A 26,247-nucleotide genomic window follows, 5' to 3' on the forward strand; every position below is an offset into this window, starting at 1 on the left:
TCGAAATTTTTGCAAACCCAGTTTGCCACCTCTTACCAGACCTGACGGCTCACTAGCAAACACCGCCACCGAAAAGGCTAACCTATTAGGGAAAATATTTGCGGAAAACTCGACCCTCGACGATGGGGGTGCTGTTCCTCACTGCGGCTTCTATATGAAAAAGCTGAGGATCCGGCATCGGGATGTACTCCACGTCATACGGGGGCTCGATGTTAACAAAGCTAGTGGACCTGATGGAATACCTGCCCTGGTATTGCAGAGGTGTGCTGCGGAAATAGTTCCAGTTTTGACAAAGCTCTTCAAAATGTCCCTGAAGTGTGGCACTGTGCCCTCTGGTTGGAAAAAAGCGGTAATTCACCCTATTCCCAAGAAAAGTGACCGCTCCAACCCGGCCAACTACCGCCCCATAGCGATCACATCAGTTCTGTCCAAAGTGATGGAACGTGTGATCAACGACAAACTGCTCACATACCTCGAGAAGAACAAAATTATCAACGACCGTCAATACGGATTCCGGCGGAACCGCTCGTGCGGTGATCTTCTCGCGTATGTGACGCATGTTTGGGGGCTGTGCCTGGAACGTCACGGTGAGACCCAAACGGTCGCACTAGACATATCCAAGGCCTTTGACCGGGTCTGGCACCGAGGACTTGTCAACAAATTGCATTCTTACGGACTTCCCGCATCCCTGTGTACGTGGATTGCTGACTTTTTAAGGGATAGGTCGATTCAGGCGGTTGCTGACGGTTTCACCTCTTCCTCGCACTCCATAAATGCTGGCGTCCCACAGGGATCGGTTCTGTCTCCGAATTTGTTTTTGTTGCACATCAATGACCTTTTGACATGTGCACCGATTCATTGCTACGCGGATGACAGTACAGTTCATGATAGCTTTTTGTTTGATAAGCCCCCAAAGGGCACACAAACTCCAACGGCTCAGAGGGCTTTGAAGCAGAGAATGGACGGTTATCTCGAGAGTATTTCCTCCTGGGGTAAAAATAATCTCGTCGAATTTAATATTTCGAAGACCCAATCCTGTCTGATTACGTCTGAAAGGGATCCAAATGATAATCTAGTCTCCTTCAACGGAAGCAATCTTCCGAACAGGCCTTCCATTGATATGCTTGGTGTAACTATAAGTGACCAGCTCAGGTACGGGGGCTCCATCGAAGCCAGAGTAAAGTTGGCCTCTCAGAAGCTGGGCGTACTGTACAGGGCCCGCAAATACTTTAATAGTACACAACTGCTCACCCTGTACAAATCGCAAGTGCGCCCTACTGTCGAATTTGGCAGCCATCTCTGGTCTGGAGCCCCAAAATACCTGAAAAAAACCCTTGACTCTGTGCAGAAACGGGCGGTCCGTTTGATAGATTCCCCAATCTTAACAAACGGACTGCAATCTTTAGAGCACAGGCGTCAGGTAGGTATGCTGTCCTTGTTCTATCGGTATTACAATGGAAGATGCTCTGAGGAACTAGCGTCATTGATCCCTTCGGCACCGGTGCGTAGTCGAGATACACGCCAAACGCGCGCCCAACATTTGTACACAGTTGACACTTGTCACATGAGAACGGGTCGCTTCTACGATTCGTTCTTAAGTTCAACAGCTCGGCTGTGGAACGAACTGCCGGCCTCTGTGTTTCCTCCCTCCTACAACATGGGACTCTTCAAGACCCATGTTCACTCCTTCCTCTCCACAAAAAGACCCTCCACACAGCATCCCCAAAGATGACATAGGCCCTGAGGGAAATTATTTTCTTCAGGGCCTCCTGTGTGGAGTAAATATAAAAATAAAAAAAAGATACGGTCCAAGAAGTTTGACGGATTAGTGGTAGATGGATTCAGATTGGTGTTTTAGTTTCAGAGTTGGTTCTGGCTCGCTGTGGTGCTCTGGATGGCGCCGCCAGCGGCGCGCGCCGAGGACTTCCTGCTGGGCTACCTCACGGGCTCTCAGCGCCGCCCCGGGGACCTGGAATACACCCGGCCCGGTCTCACCATATCAGGTGAGTGTTCAGTGTACGGGTATTCTCCTGCGTGGTCAGTGAAGCAGTAGAGTAATGTCACTATATTCTCCCCAGGAGCGATCTCGCTGGCCGTGTCCGAGGTGAACGCCGGGCCGCTCGGCGCGCTGGGCCACGCGCTCACGCTCTCCGTGGCCGAGACGTTCGGCGAGGAGGTGACGTCCATCCGCCAGACCGCGGCGCTGTGGGCGCGCAACGTGTCCGCCTACATCGGGCCCCAGGAGACCTGCGTGCACGAGGGCCGCATGGCCGCCGCCTTCAACCTGCCCATGATCAGTTATGTGCGTTACTTTCTTATACATATACTGCTAAGTGACTGTCTTCGATATTATAATCATTTGCTTAGAACTCGGAAATCACGCTTTCCATACTGCTTACGAACAGTAATTTTCACGTAACTATCTTGTATTGAGACACCTTACTGTCAGTTCCATTTTTTTTAAATTATCAATTAAACAAAGGTTCAAAAAAATTTTAGGAGGCCTAGTTCTTATTGCCGTCTAATCCAAATATAACGTCATTAACCAGACAACTTGGTCATCTCAAGAAGCTGAAGATATAACTGACTCTATTAAACTAATAAATATTTGTTGTTCTTATCATCCCCATGGCACCAAACATGTTTTAGTTCTTATTTATTCAAACTCTCGGATATTGAACATTCAAACACTCAACGTTATGAATATAATATTTTATTTAAAGTTCAACATCACGCCGAACGTTGAGGTCTGGAATGTTCAATATCCACTTTCAACCAATCAGGAGTCGGCTAGTTAAAATGAGCGGCCATGTTGATTTTTGTTTGTTTTCTAACAACTAAATTGTTCCACTAAAAATACGTTTAATTGTGAATATATCCGGTACATCTTCGGATCTACCGGATCTGCCCTGATGATGGACACTGCAACGATGTCCGAAACGTCGGCTAAAGGAGTTAGCGCAACACGGCATAACACCCCAAAAACAAACAACAAAAATAGCGCACACAGTCTCAACTGCTCCCAACCATCTGTAGGCAGTGAGACTATGGAATCCCCAATTGGGGTATATTCGTATATTGTTAGGCTGAAGGTAGTGTGGAGGGGAAGTAGATAAAGAGGAGAAAGAAAGGAAGGAGGAGGAAGGAAAAGAGAGAAGGTAAGTGAGTACCTATTCAGATCTGGTCACCAAACACCATAGTCTTTACACCATATCTTCCACTCTGCAATATGTCGCAAATGAACTATATGTTATTTTAAATGAATAATTTGTGAAATAACATAAATGATTCAATTGAAATTTACTTACGCACGCCGGGGTTTGAACCCGCGACCTCCGGTAACTCAATCGATCTCTAGTCAAGAGTACCCCTAGACCACGGAGGCCGTAATACGTACGATGTAAGAATATTTCACATCACGCATGCACCGACAGCCAATAGTAGTATATTAGCTGTAGGTACCTTTGTACTCGTACGTTTTTTTTAAACTCACATAATATTTAGATGATTTATATAGATCAGTTTTTGTGAAAAATCACCTCAAGGACACTGTTTGTTTATTTTAAAGTTATACTTTAAGTCAACTATTACCTAAGATAAAAGATAAAATCATCATGTATATACAATTAACCACTAATTGGCTAATTGAACAAAAAATACCTCAAAGTTATGGTAGCCGAATTGTTCAATCTCCAGACGATTTGTTCAATATCCAAAATAATCATAGACATATGAATATTAGTAGACCTGCCCTAAGTGATTAAAAGCGTATTATCCCCACTCCCCATACCGGTTCCATTGGAGCCGGCTGGGCTCGCGTATGGCTCAAGTGAAATTTGAAAACGTGACGTCATCATTCTTGTGCGAACTATGGTCGAGGCATCATCGGTTCATTTTACGAAATAACACGGCAAAATGTTGACTTGTGATATGAAAACTTGTAAAAATAGATGTGAAAAAGAGAATAAACCCAATTGTCGTATTACATTCCATAAGTAAGCATTATTTTACTTTATTTTAAGCTTATTCACACCGTATTATATGGATCAGTTTTAGAAACATATACTATCACATCACAATGTAGCGATTCTCAAGTGTGCTCATCGTTGTTTACTGGGGTAAGTAAATTATGAAACATTTGTAAAAGTGTCTTAACTAAATACTCTGAAACTAACTACGACTCTGCAAACGGAAGAAATTTACTTTGCCGAATTTGGACTTCGCAAATTAGTTCATAACGTGGCGAGTAATTTGCGCTCCCATGTAAAAATGTGTATTCATTCAAAAGCAGATTTTACTTTTAAGAACTAAATGGTGATATTATAATGCGAGATGCCTATTTACTGTCAGATTGATTTATTGACGAATCACAGTCAGCTTAACCCCCTTCGTTCTTCAACAGTTGATTTTACCCCTCGCCATTATCTTCTCGTCTATTAATTCCTATGTCTGTGAAAATAATCATTCATAATTTTCAAGCCATGTTCAACGTCCACCTTTAAAGTCATAATATGGGTATATTATAGTTTCAATTTTAGAAATATGATCTTTAAAAATTTCATGTTACACAAATGTAAAAATTTTCTAAATAGTCTATTGAACATACAAGCACTCAGGCAGCGTAGTGCATATTTATTTTTAATATATTTCACTAGCGATGTTGGATTTATCAGTTTTTTCTTCTATTGACGTTGTTTTCTTTTTCCGAGATTTTTTTTTTAAATTAAGTATTTCTGTAAAAAGGAACTCCAGTCCATTTTTGTCAACCTTTTGACCTTCGAATTTAAATACCAGTATACATATTTTTAAAAGTTGGTTTTAATAGTAAGAGTTATAATTTATCAGGGGTCACCCAAACGCGCCAAATCTACGGCGTGTTGGTGTCACGTCAGGGGTCATTTGTTAGTACTTGTTTTACAATGTGTTAATTGAATAACACAGTGTAAAATGTCGGCACTCGTCACTATTGTTACCATCACCGTTATAGTAACCAATGTGCACAGCCATTTCGGAATTCGATTAAATTTTCCCTTTAGTTAAAACTCCCGATCAGTGTTTTTGTGGTTAAATTTCCAATTACTGATAAACAAAATTCGGTAAACCTAAATGTATTTTATGTGTATAGTTAACAATATCTGAAGATTTATATCTTTTAATTATTTAACTCATCTTTTATCTTATATTTATCTTTTTAATTAATATTAAAAACTTTAACTCCAAAATAATTAAAAATATTTAGTTTACATTTATTATAATTTCGGTGGTTTTTTATTGATTTTTCATAATTATATCATAATTTATCTAGTTTTTATCCTTAGCAAAAATTATATATTAAGATCTTCACTTGATAACCAAAGAGTTCACCAAAATTAAGTTTCAATTTCATCAAAACTTGATAATAAACATATTTAATACTAAAACAAAACTAACATTATTGGGAAGAAATTAATAGCTAACCAAATGCTAATTAAAGTAGCAAGCCTCGTGTGGGGCGCCAAATTTTTAAATTAACCAAATAAACCTTTTTTATTACTTGAGTCGGGCCACGTCAGGAGTCAAAATAACAGAAGAGTGTGTATAAGGCGATGTATGAATGTGCATGAGACAGTAAGTTTGTGCCAAAACTGAGTATTTCAGAAAAATGGCCTTTTGGTGAGTAAGTTATTTTTTTAAAAATATTTTCTAGGTTTGTTGAGCGACCTCATTTTAAGGAATATTTTACGAAAAAGGGCGCTATATAAATTAGCGAAATGTAATGACCATCGTTTATTTATTATGGTTTTCATGAGAAAATCCATAAGTTTTTATGTTTTTGTGAATATTGAATAAATTAATTAATTAATATTTTGAAGCAGGTTTATGTAATGTTGATTTTCCACAGAATAATAATACCGATAAATTTACATGTTCACTAATGATGTAAATTTAAAAAATAAATTTATTTTTGAATAATCTATTATAATGTATATAAAAATGTATTTTAATTATCTCTGGTTGTGGCAACCCTTTATTTCGAGTCAGTTTTTTTTTGTAGTAATTCGAAATCCCACGCATTCGACCGAAAAAATGTGGAAAGGGTTCTACCATTCCAAGGAATGAATGTTCGGACGGCCGAGCTTTGCCACCAGATGCAGGCAAAGACTGCTCTCCCTTCCACAAGCACGGGAGTTTGCTAACTTCAGGAGTTGATTCTACATGATGGTACAGCTAAAAAAGAAAAATAACTTAATTTAGTTTTCAGGCGAGAAAGGCGACTTATGGGAAAAAAAATATTCTTCTACGGAAATATATTTTTGATGGGAAAATATACTTTGAAATTTCTAAAAAAGTTGTTCATCTTTTTTACTTCTACGCGCTTTACCCCGGGACATCCTGAATAATGAACTTTAGTTATATGTATGTTACCTAATCTATGTATAAGTACCCACTGAAAAAAAAAAGTTAAGTAGCCCCGACATATTAATGTTGATTCACCATCATGTTCGTACCATTAGATCATGGTTCCCTAGTATGTATTATTGTAACAATCATACTACGGATTCAGGCTACACTTCTGTTATAAGTAGATTACACACAACTATGCAATGTTAGCTAATGTTTTTGATGCTCTCTCGAAATATAAATCTGTAGTGATTAAACATTTTAACAGTGCTTCTTATTAATGAGATCAATGTGCAAAATAGGTGTCTCGTTTTTTTCTAGTTTATTTCTTATAATATCTTTGTACTATTGTGTATTCTTTTTTCTCGTTAACTTATTTAATCTTATAATTTTTCCTTTTGTTTCCATATTGTACTGTGACCGTCAGTAACTTTCATGTATGTAAATGGCACTCGTACCGTTAATTATAAATAAATAAATAAACTATTGTTTTTTTAATACTAATCGATAATCTCGGCTCTGAAAAAAATCCCGGGATTGAAAGCCCTACTCCGAAATTGTTGATTACACCAATTAGGGAATAATAATCCCGCGCCCTCAGATGAATCTGAAGATGAAATGAAAAGAATGAAAGGATTATAAGATTTTTCCATTGCGTCTCCATTAGTGGTGAATAAACCAACAAAAACATTTACATTCACACTTCCTAGGCACTCCTCCCGAGCAGAGTTTCTTCACAAAGGGCCGCCATTAACTTTCCTATATATTAACCTTCCTTAGGTAGTTCTAAGAAGAGAGCGCTAATGTCCTCAGTTCAAACAAACCTAATCCCCCATTAGAGGCCGCGCCGGTTAATGTAATCACTCTCCTCTACTCCCCTCTCTTCTCCTCCTGCTCATTGCTCTTGATCAGATAAAACTAATATAGGATAAATAAATAAATTCTGTTAACCACTCGAGTGATCGCGTCAATAACCGAAAGAGTTCGGCACTTTTAATCATTCGTTTTGGAAATTCCCCGCCTTCATAAAAAAAATATCTAAATATTACCATACATCTGATTTTTCAGACAACTGAGTATATGTTTCCAGAGTATATGACAGCCAATGAATTTACCTATATTTTACCATTTTTCTATATTTTTAGAATTATAAAAAAATAATAAAACATCCGTAAACTTTATAAGCGCGTGAATTTTGCGATTCAGCTGGTTTGAAATTGCCGTACATGGTACCTGGTACATTCTGGTCAACATTGAATATTTTCTACTTCTGTATATTTGATAATCAAAGATACAAATATATATTAGAAACAAAAAAAAGTTGAGCTATATTTCTAGACTTAAAAGCTTTTGGTACGGTAAATCACAATCTACTTATAAAAAAATGAATCAAATAGGTTTCAAAAATGATACACTAAAAATTCTTACTAGCTATCTCAAAGACAGAAAACAAAAAACAAAAATAGGGGATTTTGATAGTACTGAAACAGGAATAAAAAATGAAGTACCACAGGGAACTGTGCTTGGCCCAATTCTCTTTCTAATATACATAAAAGATTTATGTAATGTTATGATCCCTGGTAAAATTGTATCTTACGCTGATGATACAGCAATAATAGTGAATGGAATTTCCTGGCCTAAAACTTTTTTGAAGGCAATAAAATGTATTACATATGTCTCATCATGACTAAAAAGTAATAGAGTCTTCTTAAACGATAATAAAACATTTTACCTAACCTTCTAAAAATAGTAAAAATAAACCCCCAATTAAATTAAAATTAGAATACATAATGTTAACTGTAATCAAGAAATATGCTCATCTTGCTTTGAACTCGGAAAAGTTGAAAAGATCAAATATTTAGGTGATAGAAAATTAAATTGGCAGTCACAAATTAATAATACCGTCTGTAAATTATGATATCTTACATACATATTTTACAGATTAAAAGAAGTGCTCAATGTTGAAAAACTGAAAATTATTTATTTTTCTTTGGTGCAATCTCCACTCATATACGAAATAATAGGATGGGGCGGTGCGCTTCATGCACATATAAAACCTTTACAAATAACTCAAAATTATACCATCAAAGTTATGTATAATCTGAAAAGAACATTTTTAGACAAAATTTAATCTTGTTTTTGTTTTATATGCCCACAGTTTGTTTATTTCTAGGTACAATAATATAATAACTTAAATATATTACCCACGCACAGGCTGCGCCTTAGTGGGTTCCCATTATTCTTATTGATTTATATAATATTATATGTAATTAATGTAAAAATTGGGAAAAATAAAGGAATTAAAAAAAAAATAATAAAATAAATTAAGACTTAATTTTTACTTGTTAGCTGTTCAAAAACTTTGAATGAAAAAATATGTTATAGAATTTGGGTTCGCGAACTGTCTAAATTACGATATTACCATCACGACACCTGGTCACTGGAGCCAGGATGCGGCTAATGGCCTCTGCCAATACGATGGTGAACGCAGCCTACCATCAAGCATCAAGCGCCACTCCTGAGTGAGCGCTGGGCCCAAACTTACTAAAGACCACTCCCTACATAATTATTCTTAATTCCTTATTATTATGTATTTTTAGATCTACTTGCATTTCTTAAAATCCACTGTATTCGCTCAATTATTGTTTATTTATTTATTTGATTTACTAGTATTTCTTAAAAGTTGTTTATTCATAAAATGTCTTTTTACTTTTATGTATTTTCAGACTTGTATTCACAGTCAATATGTATAACCACATGGGACTATATGGTGTAGGATTGCACTAACCTCCCCACATCCTGGAATAAATATTATTATTCTTATAGACGCGGTTGACTCGATAAACCAGTGCAATAATTACCGCAGCCCACCCCTCTTGCTCCTGCATGTTCTCCAGGTACCCGGCGTTGCTCTTAAAGTTTTGAGGTTATGAATTCTAGCATACCCGAAAGATGAGTGTACTTTTAATGTGGAAATAAAATAATTGTGAAGAATTGAAAAACTTTGCTTTTTTCACCTCATCGTGCCCTCTCTTCCTTGGGCGTCCTCGACTTTTTTCTACCATTCGCTTACACGTCACATATTTTCCTTAAACCCCTTTCTAAGTTCATCACATAGGCCACTTTTTATCACGCGTAAGTATTTGTTTCACATGATAGTGCCATGTATTCCTCGGGTGTCCCCTCCTTCTTCTACCATTCGCTATTGTATACCACATTATTACTATTAAAAGACTGCAATATATCGACTTTACTTCAACTCCGTGTCTCATTCTAGTGCAGAGATGTTTTAAGACTTCCTCGAACGTCCACACTTCTTCTACCATTCAAATCACAATCTAAACTCTCCTGGCACTAATTAGAATAATATTTAAAATTTTCAGCGAAATCGGTCTTGCAGTTTATATTTGACATATATGACACACACATTCGGACATTGACTTTCATTTATACAGATTTAATATAATAACGTTTGCAGTAGCACTAGAAGTAGCTCAGCACAAGGCTTGGACTGGGCAGAGGACAACTACAAGTTTACAGGAATAGGCTGCCGATATAATAACGTTGGCAGTAGCACTAGAAGTAGCTCAGCACAGCGCTTGGACTGGGCAATGGGCAACTACAAGTTTACACAGGAATAGGCTGCCAATTTAATAACATTAGCAGTAGCGTTGGCAGTATCACTAGAAGTAGCTCAGTACTGCGCTTGGACTGGGCAGTGGTCAAATATAAGTTTTCAGGAATAGGCTGCCAATATAATAACGTTGGCAGTAGCACTAGAAGTAGCTCAGCACAAGGCTTGGACTGGGCAATGGGCAACTACAAGTTTACACAGGAATAGGCTGCCAATTTAATAACATTAGCAGTAGCGTTGGCAGTATCAATAGAAGTAGCTCAGCACTGCGCTTGGACTGGGCTGTGGTCAAATATAAGTTTTCAAGAATAGGCTGCCAATATAATAACGTTGGCAGTAGCACTAGAAGTAGCTCAGCACAAGGCTTGGACTGGGCAGAGGACAACTACAAGTTTACAGGAATAGGCTGCCGATATAATAACGTTGGCAGTAGCACTAGAAGTAGCTCAGCACAGCGCTTGGACTGGGCAATGGGCAACTACAAGTTTACACAGGAATAGGCTGCCAATTTAATAACATTAGCAGTAGCGTTGGCAGTATCACTAGAAGTAGCTCAGCACTGCGCTTGGACTGGGCAGTGGTCAAATATAAGTTTTCAGGAATAGGCTGCCAATATAATAACGTTGGCAGTAGCACTAGAAGTAGCTCAGCACAAGGCTTGGACTGGGCAATGGGCAACTACAAGTTTACACAGGAATAGGCTGCCAATTTAATAACATTAGCAGTAGCGTTGGCAGTATCACTAGAAGTAGCTCAGCACTGCGCTTGGACTGGGCAGTGGTCAAATATAAGTTTTCAGGAATAGGCTGCCAATATAATAACGTTGGCAGTAGCACTAGAAGTAGCTCAGCACAAGGCTTGGACTGGGCAATGGGCAACTACAAGTTTACACAGGAATAGGCTGCCAATTTAATAACATTAGCAGTAGCGTTGGCAGTATCACTAGAAGTAGCTCAGCACTGCGCTTGGACTGGGCAGTGGTCAAATATAAGTTTTCAGGAATAGGCTGCCAATATAATAACGTTGGCAGTAGCACTAGAAGTAGCTCAGCACAAGGCTTGGACTGGGCAATGGGCAACTACAACTTTACAGGAATAGGCTGCCAATATAATAACATTAGCAGTAGCAATTGAAGCAGCTCAGCACAAGGCTTGGACTGGGCAGTAATAATCATCGCCAAGTTTTCGATTTAATTATCTTAAATACAAATATCGGAATTAATTAATCCCACTGAATGACTTGAATTTCGGGAAATATCTAACATTAACTGCATTTTTCGTTTTACACCTTTGTAACAATATATTTCTGTACCTTAAAAAGTCACCAACTTTGGCCATATTAAAAGGTGTTCAATAAATTTATAAAAGCACTGCGTTCTATCCTTAAGGCTTGTTAAATATCTACTTTAGTTTATCAACAGTGAAATGAGATTTTTTATTTTTATTGAAACGGCTTCCAAAAATATATTTGAGAAATAAAAGTGAGAGGTCAAATTAATTTGATCATCAGAAAAATATTACTGTGTAAGTAGAGAAAATGTTTTTTTTCCTTGATTTTGTGTACAAAAGTCAATTATTCGTCCTTGCTAGAGCAAATCTAATACGCATACGTGAGTCCAGAACGAATAATAACGTAATGCAATATATCATATTGAGAACCCTTAGTTACGCCTGTTTCATGCAGAATATATGGGCGTATTAAGCTGAAAATTGTGTGAGAGAAAAACGTGTCACAGCATTATTACATATTACGTGTTTAACGAGCAATAAGTGCGGCATGTCACAAAATGATAGTTACTATACCCTCTCCTATCAGGGGTTGACTGTTATCGAGACAATCAAACGATTTAAACTCATTTTTTATCCAATGCAATGAAATGCACGCGAACTATAAAGGATGTTGGGTAAAGTGCACTAACTTTCGATGTTGATTATACATGTTGGTAGCAGTAAAAAAGATTAATAACTTTTCGAATTCACAACGTTAAGGTATTATTCAGGTTAAAAAGTTTTTTTTTTGTACTGGAGAAAAACACTGAAATTTTTTAATTCCTTTTCTTACTTCCATCATCATGTAGAATCACCTTCCGAAGCTAGTGCCATTTAGCCCCGGAGACCTTTTACTATCTGAACTAAAAACCACTGCCTTGTATATATATTTCAAAAGTTTAAAGTGATATGGTGGTTTGTATCTTCATTGTGCATTGGGCAGTATGTTATATTGTCATCTATTATTGCACTGATACCACCTCAACTTTAGGTAGGTACTAGAGGTGAGGCGTATTTATCGTACCCAGTAAAAGTATCTGGTATTTTCATGCGATACTTTGTACTTGTGACAAATGTCCGAAATACCTGGTTCCAAAATACTCACACGTATTTTATACTGGGTCTAAATATTTTTAATAGGTACTTTTACAGGGATTTTTGGTAGGTGTTTTAAATAGTTATTTTTGATGGGTATTTTCAATACGTACTTTTACCAAGTATTTTTGATATTTTGATGAGTATTTTTTAATAGGTACTTTGAACAGGTAATTTTGATAAAAATACTTAAGTATTTACTACCTGCACTCATTGTACCCAGTAACGAAAAGTACTCACAGCACCCACCTCTAGTACGTACCTGGTCGGCTTCAAGTTACACTGCAAGTGACAGGGAGGACGTTCTGTCGTGCTTGATTTGAGAGTAAAAACCTTAAAATGCCTACATATTATTTAATACCGTGACGTCATCGTCGACGCACACGACGGCATATCCCCATCCCACATCCTCACCCCTCTTCCTCGGCGCGAGTCAATCACACACAGCCATTCCAACTAAAATGTCATTATTCAATGAAATTTTTCATGTCCCGAAGATCATTTAATTCCAGTTAGAATTTTGTATTTTCACTTTTCTCTACCATCCCTCAACAACCTTGGTATACAGATTTCCTCCTAGTTTACTCGTAAATATAGACTCGTATACCTACATAGATCTCTTCTTTATTATATGCCCTGTGAATAGACTCACCCTACATTTTTTTCATTTATTGAAGGAATGAATGAATTCTGGTCTCCAATCGTAAACAGGTGGCATCTTCGTGTCGTCATTGTGTTTTATCTCTAGCTATCCTAAAATACCTACTCGTAAAAATAACTTACAAAATGAACAAACCGTAGTTAAATTAGTAACCTAGCCTAGCTAGCCTAACTTAGAATTAGTGCATCTGGTATTGAATTGAAATAGAGTGAATTCCATGTACCTGTATGTAATTGTCACATCGTATTAGCACTTTATCTACTGCAGTAACCTGACACGTATTGGCGAAAAAACAAGGTAGGGGGAAGGGTAGTTAAATTCAAAAGAATCAGTCACTGTCTTATATTAAAACTATACAGAATGTAACACACCTTCATCATAAAGAACCAAAGTTACCACAAATACAATCACAAAAGAAACCCTTCAATGAATTAACATATGTCGAAACAAAAAAATTACACAACGTGACAGAATAATTGCGTGCCCCAAAAAAGAAGACGCTGATAAAATTATGAAAGAAATAAACAAAAAAGAAAATAACAGCATATCTGCATCAGAAATAAAAAAACGTAAACCGAACGTTATCATCAAAGGAATACATAAAGACTACAACATTCAAGATTTTAACGAAGATTTTATAGAAAAAAATGAAGACATTTATCAACTTACCAAAGAAGACAGCACACACATGCCCAAAATAATGGCAAAAATAAAAAACAAAAGAAGCGATCAACCATCCAACTACATCCTAGAAACAACCGGTCAAATGAGAAAACTATTAATCGAAAAAGGAAGAATAAACCTGGGATTTATGCGGGTTCACGTAGAGGACTCCAACCCATTGTCCCAATGCTACCACTGCCTGTGGTTCGAACATACTGCCAACAAGTGCCGAAAGAAAACAGAAAAACCCAAATGTCTCCACTGCGCAGAAGAACACATTCTAGCGAACTGCCCAAATAAAAATCAAACACCAAAGTGCTACAATTGTCTAGCCTTTAATAAAAAAGAAATGGGAAAATAAATTCTAACCATCAAGCGAATGACAGCAAGTGCCACTACGTCAAGAAAATGAGAGAATCTGCTTTCCAGAAAATTGACTATAATTAAAATGCTTTATTCATTAAAAAAAACAAGTAAGAAATTAATATTTCAACTATACTTTGTTTACAGCATATCAACGTCGACACCCTGTTTAATAGCGCCTGTTCAAATTTGCAGTATTTACTTGAGTACTAACAACTCACAGTCGAGTTACATTATTATTTATAAGCACGGACGTATATAAGGGGGGGGTCTTGGGGGGCCGGACCCCCCCCATTGCACCGCGCCGATTGTAGAATACGATAGTTTCTTAAGTCCGCCACAGTGCGGGGAGCGGGGGAATGGGCAGTGCCCCCGCCGCGGCGCGCCGCCGCCGCCCGCGTTTCGGCCGCGCGCACCATACCAAGCTAGAATCTAGTTTAGTCTATTTTGTCTCTTCGCGTTGCGCAGTTGTCAGTTGTTTTAATACAGAAAGAAGTGTCGCATTTAAAAAGTATGAAACGATCAAATCAGGTATCTCTTTTGAGTTTTTTTTCTAAGAAAGAGAGACCAAATCCCAATGAACTTTTATCAAAAGACAATGTGGAATCCTGTCATATTGAAGAAGTAGGAATAAATAGAGCGGGGCCATCCACAGATACTGATGACGATGAAGTGAAGAAAGGTAAGTCTCTTGTTTATTTTATTAGGAAGGAACCCAGTTACTAGAATTTTAAAAACTTTTATCCTGCTCTTATTTTTATTCCCAGAGAATTTCTGTAAACAAATGTTTTGCCGTGAGCATAAAATATTTGACAAATGGTAATTTCAGTGTATATGCGACGTGTACCTAAGTGTTATAAAATCATTTCGCCTTTTAACAGAAAGAAATACAATTATATTTAACTAACAACTAACTGGTGCCCGCGACATTGTTCGCGTAGACTTAATTTTTAGTTGAAAATTCTTATTCTTAACATAACTTTTTAGTTTATGAACCGATTGGAATGAAACATAGACTAAAATGTTAAACAAAACCGCATACAAATCGATTAAGCCGTTTCTGAGATTAGCGTGGTCAAACGCACAGACAAACAGACAAAAATTTTAATAACTATTTTATTGACCTCAGTAACATAATTATAGTGCGTATGAATTGTTTTTTTTTTGTAAATATTTATGTACTTACAGAAACGGAACGCTTACGATTTAATTATAGTATGGATTAGAGTATTAGAGTCACAAATTATTATTATTATTCTTACAATTAAATATGACCAAAAAGCTGTTTGAAGATGGGTATGTGCTGTTGTTTTGTTTTAGTCAAATATGTCTTTGTTACAGCCAGGATGGATTTGTGTTCGGCTACGTCCGCAGCCGCAGCCAGGACGGGTTATGATATTGCGCTCTACGTATGTCATCCTCCAAGCAATGACGAGGAAAAGCTGAGAGCATTAAAAGAGCTTTGGACCCCTCCGGATACATTTAAATTTCCAGTCACTATCACTGGTAAAAAGAAACTTTCTTTTCAACGCCATTGGACTACCAGGTACTCATGGCTTGTATATTCAAACGTCATGCAGGGAGCACTTTGCAAAGTATGTGTTTTATTTGGAAAAAAGCATGGCGGTCGTGGTCAGCAAGAACTTGGAGCCTTGGTTAGTAAACCATTTACTTACTGGAAGAAAGCTTTAGAGAGCTTTGATCACCATGCAGATACTAAGTATCATAAATTTGCTGTTGAGCAGGCAGCAAATTTTGCAAGGATCATGGAAGGAAAAACGTTTGATGTTATAGAGTGCATGAATGCAGAAAACAGTAAAATTGCCGAAGAGAACAGAAAAAGATTGAAAGCCATTGTTGAAACAATTATTCTTTGTGGAAGGCAAGAAATAGCACTAAGAGGAAGTCGTGATTTTGGAGAAATTGGGATAAATGAACCCGAACATAATGATGGTAGTTTTAGAGCACTTCTTCGTTTTCGTACGCGATCTGGCGATGAAGCACTTAAAAATCATTTACTAACACAAAACATTCACAGTAGAGCCATGTATACGTCACCAGGAATTCAAAATCAAGTGATTGAACTATGTGGTAGTGCTATTCAAGCGCAAGTACTTAATAGGGTCAAAGAGGCTGGTTTTTTTACTGTACTTGCTGATGAAACACAAGACATATCACGGTGAGAACAATTAGCGTTATGTTTACGATACGTACACTGCTCATCTGGGAAATCGGTTATACGGGAAGATTTTTTAGAATTCATCCACGTAGAAGATGTTTCAGCTCAAGCTTTGGCAACGACTATTATATCACATCTCTTATCATATAATTTGGATATGGATAAATGGATTGGTCAAGGCTATGATGGCGCTGCAGTGATGAGCGGCCGGTTACGGGGCGTAAGAACAATAATCGCAGAGCAATACCCGAGAGCGCAATTCGTACACTGTGTTGCTCATGTTCTCAACTTAGTTTTAGCGCATTCATGTGAGATACCAATAATACGTAACTGTATTGGAACCATTAAGAGCGTAATAAACTTTTTTCGCCTATCACCGCTTCGCGACGGACTTTTGAAGAAAATTGCGGATCAAATTAATTCATCTCATTCAACGCTTATCTCTCTTTGTGAGACACGATGGACCGAGAAACACGTGGCTGTCGAAAGATTTGCAGAAATGGTTCCCGTTATATGCGAAACACTTGGGGCACTTCAAGATGCTGCTAGTAGCGACGTCGCTACTCAAGCATACCATCTTCAAATCGCTATGGATAACAGCCAGTTTATTGTTTCTTTAGTTATACTGAGAAAAGTTTTTTCATATACAGCAAACCTTAACAAAGCAATGCAGAAAGTCAATGTCGATTTGACCAACATTTGCGAATATACAAAAAATGTAAAAACGACTTTACTAAATGTTCGGAACGAAAGTCAGTTCGCAATTCTTTTTGAGCAAGCACAGCAGATGAGTTCAAGCGATATAGTAATGCCAAGAATAACTGGAAGGCAAACCCTGCGCAATAATATTGCAGCAGAAACTGCCGAAATATACTACCGACGAAATGTGTTTTACCCTTTCATTGATCATGTTATTACAGAACTCGACGCTCGTTTTAAACCACATGAATCGACGATCGAAGGAATTCAAATGCTGCTACCTGAAAAAACCAGTAATGACTCCAGGATAAAAGAAAATCTTAACAAGATTACACAAACATTTCTGGGTGGGGAAAATAAAGGCACAATATTTCTGAGTGAATATGAGATATGGCACAATCACTGGAAATCTGTAGCACAAAAACCTGCAACTGTGATCGACACCATCGATAACTGCGATGATCAGTTTTTCCCTTTAATAAAAAAGCTTCTAATTATTTTAGCCACACTCCCAGTGTCCACTGCAACCCCTGAAAGATCTTTCTCTACATTAAAGAGGTTAAAAACTTACCTAGGAAATAAAATGGGCGACGAAAGACTTACTGGTCTGGCTTTAATGAGCGTACACCGAGATCTGGCGGTGCAACTTGATTCCGAAGAAATTATTAATCAGTTAGCAATTAAACGTAAAAGACTAAATGTATTACTTTAAAGTAGTGTCCGACCGAACTTTCGGTTTCGGTTTCGGCCTAGTTTCGGCCAAAAAACGAGTTTCGGCTTAGTTTCGGTTTCGGCCGCCATCCCGCCGAAACTACGGCCGAAACCGAAACTGAATTCGGGAGATTTCGTCCTGCGGTCGGACATGTTCGGTGCACTGAACTGCGAGCCACGAAAACACTTTTTATTTTCATTATATTCAAATAAGTATTATTGCATTAAAAATATTTTGTCATTGTAGGTAGGATGGTACTTTTTAATTTTAATTATATTGTAGTTCATTAAAAAGAGTGCCATACAAAATGACCAGAGTTTAGAGGAAATTATTTTGTTCTTAAAATGAAAGAGTATTTTTTGTTTAGTGTAGGTAGGTACCTAAAGAAATTAGTGCACCTAAAAAAGTAATTTTGTTTTCTACCTTTTATTTTATGTTATTCGTTAATAATGTTCACACAGGTAATACCTAGATACTGTTTATTTTTTTATATTATTTACGAAGAAGTTATAACTTATTTAAAAAAGCACAACCATTTATTTGAAATAAGGAATGATAATTTTTAATTAATAGTAGTTGTAAAACAATGAATCTCGTGTCAGTTTTTTTTGTTTGAAAGAAAATTACATTTATTTTCATGTATAACTTGAATTTACAATATTTTGTTAGTGTTACTGTAGGTAGGTAGGTAATTTTTAATTTTAATTATATTGTAGTTCATTAAAAAGAGTGTCATAATAATACGACCAAAGTTTAAAAGAAATTATTTTGTTCTTAAGATGAAAGCTCTTCATTTAGCTTGAGAGAAAACGCTTATTTTTTTCATACATTAAGTATTATTTGCATTAAAAATATTTTGTTATTGTAGGTAGGATGATACTTTTTGATTTTAATTTTATAATTGTAGTTCATTAAAAAGAGTGCCTTACAATATGACCAAAGTTTAGAATAAATTATTTGGTTATGTGATTAAATAAAAGGTGTTTCAATTTTAAAACAAATTATTTGTTCTTAAGATGAAAGAGTATTTTTGTTTAGTGTACCTTAACAAATTAGGTATAAAAAAAAGTTATTTTGTTTTCCACCTTTTATTTTATGTTATTTCTTTTTTTATGTTATAAACGAAGCGATTTTATTTAAATAAGGAGCGATAATTATGTTATGTCTATTTTTAGTTCAAATATCAGAGACTGAATGATTTATATATATATATAATATTTAAAAATAAAGGCTGATTGATTAAGACTGACTATTTTTTTTCACGAAAACATGACCTTATATATTTTTTTTTAATTTGCGGACCCCCCCCTTATCAAAGCTATATATACGTCCGTGTTTATAAGTATACGATTATTATTGTTCCGCCCAATTATGACGTTATTAATAGAAACGAGTTCTTAATTACTAACAAAATATACTTCCGAACATATTTATTTGCACACTCATTCATCTGTAACACAATACATCATGATGATTTCAGATGATTTCATAAATAATGAATTAGAAAAAAATATTTAAATTCAAGAATATGAATGCATATCCAGTGATTCATGTAACAAAATTATTTCTAAAAACAACAATGATATAATTATTATGCACCTAAACATTCGTAGTGTTCAAAAAATTTTGAAGAGCTAATTCTAAAAATAAATAATTTAATAAAAAAACCGGACTTCATAGTATTATCCGAAACATTTACAAATGCTGAGTCACCTTCTTATTGCTTACCCGAATACAATTATATTTCTACCAAAATAGATATTAATAAAAATAGTGGAATAGTAATATTTGCAAGTAATAAATTTAGTATTATTAAAATAATTGAACACCCAATACATTTAGTAAACAGCATCGAAATACATTTCAAACTCGGCAAATCAATGTACCATCTAATAGCTATCTATAGAACGCACGGCTCGAATATAATTACGTTTATTAATGACCTTAAATGCATATTATCGAAATTTAAAAATAAGCTTTGCTTCATTGTAGGTGATTTTAACTTAAACATTAATGACAAAATTGAAAATGGTTGCAAAAATGAATACATTAACTGTATGACTGAACAAAACTTCATATCTTGCATAAATAAAAACACAAGAGAAATAAAAGAACATACTCCATCCTGCTTAGATCATATCTGGACAAACGTAAATATTAAAGATCTTCACAAATTAAAATCAATTGTTTGGAAAACTAACATAACTGACCACCATTCATGCTTACTTCTATATAATAACAATATTAAACAAAAAAAACATAATATAATAACTAAAAAATCCACCATTAATATGACCATTTTCACTGAAAAGCTAAAAAAAGAGGATTGGAACAATGTTTTAAACAGTGATGACAATGAAACATGTTCGACTAACTTTGAAAATACCCTGTCGCAACACATTAAAAATTCAACAAATGAAACAACAACACACATAAAATCTAAATTAAGGTGTTTAAAGCCTTGGATTACCCAAGGACTTATAATATCTATTCGAAACAAAGAAAAACTTTACAAGACAACTTTAAAAAATCCCCACAGTGAAAATGCATATATTTTATATAAAAAATATGAAAATAAATTAACAGCCTATATTAAAAAAAGTAAAGAAGATTTTTTTAAAAATAAAATATTATCTTCAGAAAATAACCAAAAACAAATGTGGAAAACAGTTAATTTGGCTATTGACAATACAAAAAAAACACAAAACGTAAAATATATTGAGCATGATAACAAAATTATAGATGCCAATATGCAACCTAAACAATGTGCAAACATATTTAACTCTTTTTTTGCTAATGTCGGAAAAAATCTTGCGAAAAATATCCAAAAATCTTTTATCCCGGAAAATCATAATAATGAAAACTTACAGGAACGTAATATACTCTCAACGTTTGAAACGACAACAGAATGTGAAATCATAAAAATAATAGACAATGTGAAAGCAGGTTCGTCTCCCGGTTTTGATTCTATTACGGCACATATGTTAAAATCTATGAAACCTTATTTAATAAAACCAATCACTCATTTAATAACTTAAGTTTAGCAAAAGGAATATTTCCAACGAACTACAAAAATACAATAATCTCACCTATTTACAAATCTGGAGATCCACATCAAGTAACAAATTATCGACCAATCTGTTTAATTTCAAATATAGGAAAAATCTTTGAAAAAATAGTAAAAAAACAATTAGTCAATTTCCTAGATAATAATAAAATACTACATAAAAACCAGTTTGGATTTATAAAATCTCTCAGCACACAAGATGCTATTGCTAACGTAACTTCATACATTTACGAATCTTTAGATAAAGGTAAAAAATGTGCAGGTATATTTATTGATCTTAGGAAAGCTTTTGATAGCATATCGCATAAGATTCTACTAAAAAAATTGAATAATATAGGCATAAAAGACAACGCGATTAAATGGATTTCAAACTACCTAAAAAATCGACCACAAGTCGTAAAAATAAATAATGTTAATAGCGATAAAGAACATTCTGACTTTGGAATCCCGCAAGGTACAGTGCTTGGACCAATTCTTTTCACCATATATGTTAACGACATTTTTTTTCAACCACTACATGGCCAAATTACTTCGTATGTCGACGACACAGTTCTAATAATAAGCGAAAAAACTTGGGAAAACGTAATACTTAAAGCCACTGAAGACATAAATACTCTTAAGAATTTCTTCGACATTAATTTGCTATCACTAAATAGCGATAAAACATATGTAATTCCATTTGCAATACACACAAAAGACATCCCTAAAAATTTAAACATTATCATTCATGACAATTCCAAAATACATAATAAAAATTACTGTCTCCAAAACTGCACAATACTAAAAAACACAAACACAATCAAATATCTAGGAGTAAGTATCGATAAAAATTTGAATTGGAAGGAACAAATATGTCAAATTGTAAAAAAAATCAGAAAACTGATATATGTATTTTTAATAATCAGAAATTTTTTGTCTTTAAAAAACCTATATTTAATATATTATGCCTTGGTCCAATCAACTCTACAATATGGTATCATTAGTTGGGGATCCACATACAAAACTAACCTTACTCCAATAGAAGTGATACAAAGGTTAATAATTAAAATAATATTACGAAAACCTTCCAATTACCCAACGGATCAATTATTCGAAGAATTTCAAGTGCCTTCATTTAAAGATCTTTATACTAAAAATGCATTAATTCAAATCATAAAAGAAAAAGACAAGTATCAATTTCTAACTGAAAACCGTACTCGACTTAAATATATTTTTCCATGCCCAAAATTAAACACTTCCTTTGCACAAAATTATTACACTTACCGAGCAAGAATTTTTTTCAATCGACTACCTGAAGAAATGAGAAACATTAATGATAACATCCAAATAATAAACACTGTGAAAAAATATTTTAAAGACAAACTTACAAAAAATAAAAATGTTTCCAATTGAATTAATCTTAAGAATAACTCACTTCAAATAAGTTTAAAATAATTTTATTTTTAATTACTTACTTATTGTAATAAAACAATGTACACTCCTCTTCCAGCTAATGCTTCTATGGAAGAGGAGTCTTTAAATATTTGATCATATATTGTAACAAATAAACAAAAATGTACATATATAATAAATAAATATAATAAAAAAATTCGATAATATTTATTGAAGGGTTGACGTACCGCGACGAGCACGTGGCTAGAAATAGCTAAATGCGTAGATGGGGTGAGACGAGCGTAGTACTAGTACATTCAACACTTTTGCCTTACAAAAAGGAATATGGGAACCTATACTTAGCTGACAGGGGAGAACATTACAGCCTAAATTTAAATATTTACTATTATTGTAGAAAGCAATCACTTTGTGGTTTGACATATTTAATAAAATAAAATATTTTTTTTTGTTTTAAAACCACGATATTTATTAATTTAAGAACCGACCGGTTTCGCTTTACTTAAGCATCATCAGGGTACAAATTAATACTAAACAAGAAATACATAATGTGTGTATATATATAACAAAATATAGAGGGAGACAACATGATACAAATATAAGCAACACAAAGACGGTCATAAAATACATTAACATAAGTGCACAAGTAATGGAAAAACCGCTAGATAATTATGTAGACTAATGGGTTATATCAATAAATCGGGAGAAACAAAGCATCAACTGGCATGGTGGTAAGGAGGTAAGGAGAACTGGGGTTTTTTTATGGGTTTATTGGAAACAGACCTAATATTGGACTACTTGATATGTCTAATTGATTATTAAGTATCTGACTTTTGGTTTTTACAGCTTTTTTAATTTCTAGTGCCTCTAAGTTGTTTAGTCTGTTACCATGCCCGTTACGGCCGAGTACGGCTGAGTACGGCTGAGTACGGCCGAGTACGTTATGCCGAGTACGGCCGAAAAAGCAAAAATGTATAAAAACTTTTCAATCAAGTATAAAGTGATGTGTATTAATATATACTTTTTCAAACAGTGCATAAAAATGAAAGTGTTTCCTGACTATTTAAATGCGCAGTTCAAAAGCGCCAAAAATCAATCATTAATTCCTCAATCTTCCATGTATAAAGCTAAATTGGCGTGGTTGAAAGAGGATCTAAAATGTGAATACAAACGACGTAATAATATCAAACTTAATTTAAAACTATTACATACTGAACTAGTGTATGAGTTGCACCCAGTCGAATGGGACTTATTTGACGACAAAGTGAGATACCTAGTGTCAGTTAAATCTTTTAATAAACTTAATACAGTAAATAAAAAACTCAAGAACTTGTGCCGTATAAATAATCCAGATATTAATATTAGTAACCCGGAGTCGGTCCATACATTTTTTGACCGTGTACAGAACCTGTCTTCTGTACATTTTCTTCCTGAGGAGATATCCCTATTGGCAAAGGGATTAAAATATAACCTTAAATACTCGAATAATAATTTTAATGCGGCAATAGAAGAGGTAGCAGTGGATATAGACACAGCTCTATGTGGTAAACCGAAAAAATTCTGTTACAAAAGTGCTGAAACTTTACAAAAAATAATACCTAAATTTAAACCTAACCCAAATCCTGAGTTGACTATAGTGAAGAATATTCGTGCCAAACTAACGGATGAAGATTTGATCCTCACGAAAGCGGACAAGGGGAATACAGTGATCATACTCCCTCGAAATGAATATAATTTTAAAGTGGCGGACTTCATTGACAGTGACAATTTCGCAATACTTGCGAAAGACCCAACCAATAAGTTCCAAGAAAATGTGAAACAAACACTTCAAGCATGTAAAACTAAAATATTCAAAGATGAATCATATCACAAAGTTAAATTTTTAACTAAAAATCCCAAAACTCCTAAATTATATGGGTTCCTTAAAATACACAAGAATAATTGCCCCGTCAGGCCAGTAGTTTCATGTTGTAACGCCCCAAATTTTAAAATATCATCCGTTATTACTAATTTGTTTCAAAATACCAATGTTTTTTCCCCTAAACATACCCTTAAAAACTCTTTTTCATTAGTAGAAGAATTGAAAGATATGATTCTCCCTAGTAATTCTACACTAATTTCTTTTGACGTTGTAAATTTGTTCCCCAATGTTCCCATAGAAGAGAGTAAATGTTTAATTTCTGATTTATTAAATAGTTCCGATCTCTCTATAGATTTTATAAAAGATTTAACTTCCTTGTTTAATATATGCCTGAATCAAAATTATTTTCAATTTAATAATGTTATATATCAGCAACGTGACGGCCTAGCTATGGGGAGCCCTACCAGTCCTCTGATTGCTGATATATTCATGGATAACTTAGAAAATAAAATTTTATCTAGTACCTCACATCTTATTAAAAATGTCTTGTACTGGAAAAGATACGTTGATGATGTTTTGTGTATATGGACAGGGACTAAGCGTCAACTGAATTCCTTCCTCAAACTTATAAACTCTTTTCATAATAAGATTAAATTCACATTAGAAATAGGCATAAATTCAACCTTAAATTTTTTAGACCTTACCTTATCGATCGTTAATAACAGAATTAATTTTAACATTTTTCGTAAACCCTCCTATACTGACGTTGTCATACACAGCACCTCCAATCACCCTATTTCACATAAGCACTCCGCATTCCATTCAATGGTCCATCGTTTAGTCACAATTCCAATGTCCGATAGTAATTTTGATAGTGAACTAAAACTAATTAAAAACATAGCAGTAAATAATGGCTATGAATCAAATTTTATAGATTTAATCTTAAATAAAAAGCTAAAACAAATAGCCATTAATCGCTTCCTCTTTGCTAGTCCTTGTCCTCAAATCAATGATAATAATATTAATTATCAATGGCGGCGAATTTTATTTATTAATCACTTTTCTACCTTAAGTGTAAAAAACCTTCCTTCTGAAGTCAAACCGGCCTTTTATACTAATAACAATATAGGTAAATTTCTAATTAATTCTAAAGATAAGGACGATAAATTAAGTCATTCGGGGATTTATAAATTAAATTGCAATAATTGTTCGGCTTTCTATATCGGTAAGACATCACGTAATGTTAATATTAGGATAAAAGAGCATCTTCGTTGCCTCAATAATAACGGGTTTTACGAATTCGCAAATCATTTGATCGATAAAGATCATACATTCTGTCATAGCACCGGTGCTAACATCTTACATAAAAACGGGCATGGTAACAGACTAAACAACTTAGAGGCACTAGAAATTAAAAAAGCTGTAAAAACCAAAAGTCAGATACTTAATAATCAATTAGACATATCAAGTAGTCCAATATTAGGTCTGTTTCCAATAAACCCATAAAAAAACCCCAGTTCTCCTTACCTCCTTACCACCATGCCAGTTGATGCTTTGTTTCTCCCGATTTATTGATATAACCCATTAGTCTACATAATTATCTAGCGGTTTTTCCATTACTTGTGCACTTATGTTAATGTATTTTATGACCGTCTTTGTGTTGCTTATATTTGTATCATGTTGTCTCCCTCTATATTTTGTTATATATATACACACATTATGTATTTCTTGTTTAGTATTAATTTGTACCCTGATGATGCTTAAGTAAAGCGAAACCGGTCGGTTCTTAAATTAATAAATATCGTGGTTTTAAAACAAAAAAATTATTTTATTTTATTAAATATTTACTCGTAAACCTACATAGATCTTTTCTTTATGCTATGCCTAAATTCAAATATTTACTATATACCTACATAGTTCTCTTCTTTATTCTATGTATACATACAGAGAACAACAAAAATCGATTCTGGAAATATTACTTTTATCGTATAATGTTTGGAAGAAATAAAAAGTTAATTTTTAAAAATAACAACCGATCTTATCGCGTCTGACACCATCCTTGGGACTCCATTGCGTAGTAATATGGAGTATTTGTTAAATATGGTGAGGTCATCTGAAAACAGTAATTTAGAGCGAATCCTTTTCCTTCACTATTAAAATGGGGTTTAAAAAATAAATATTAATTTATTATTTTCCAAATTACATTTGTATAACATATAACACATCATTAATTTAGTGTAAATTTATGTTCATGTGTATTCAAGCTACCATTACA

The 26,247-nt window shown here is 34.7% G+C and overlaps 1 protein-coding gene across 1 annotated transcript in view; it reads left to right on the forward strand.

Moving 5' to 3' along the window:
* Positions 1-1,894: 1,894 nt before the first annotated feature.
* Positions 1,895-26,247, forward strand: part of LOC149421351 (guanylate cyclase 32E) — a 209,923-nt gene continuing 185,570 nt past the window's right edge. The window contains exons 1-2 of the mRNA XM_089634696.1: positions 1,895-2,003; positions 2,079-2,302. Coding sequence (XP_089490822.1) covers positions 1,895-2,003; positions 2,079-2,302 — 333 coding nt within the window. The remainder of the gene's footprint in view (positions 2,004-2,078; positions 2,303-26,247) is intronic.

This window comes from Hesperophylax consimilis, chromosome 8 (genome assembly GCF_061612785.1).
Source record: "Hesperophylax consimilis isolate HC1 chromosome 8, BYU_Hcon_1.0, whole genome shotgun sequence".
NCBI classification, from domain to species: Eukaryota; Metazoa; Arthropoda; class Insecta; order Trichoptera; family Limnephilidae; genus Hesperophylax; species Hesperophylax consimilis.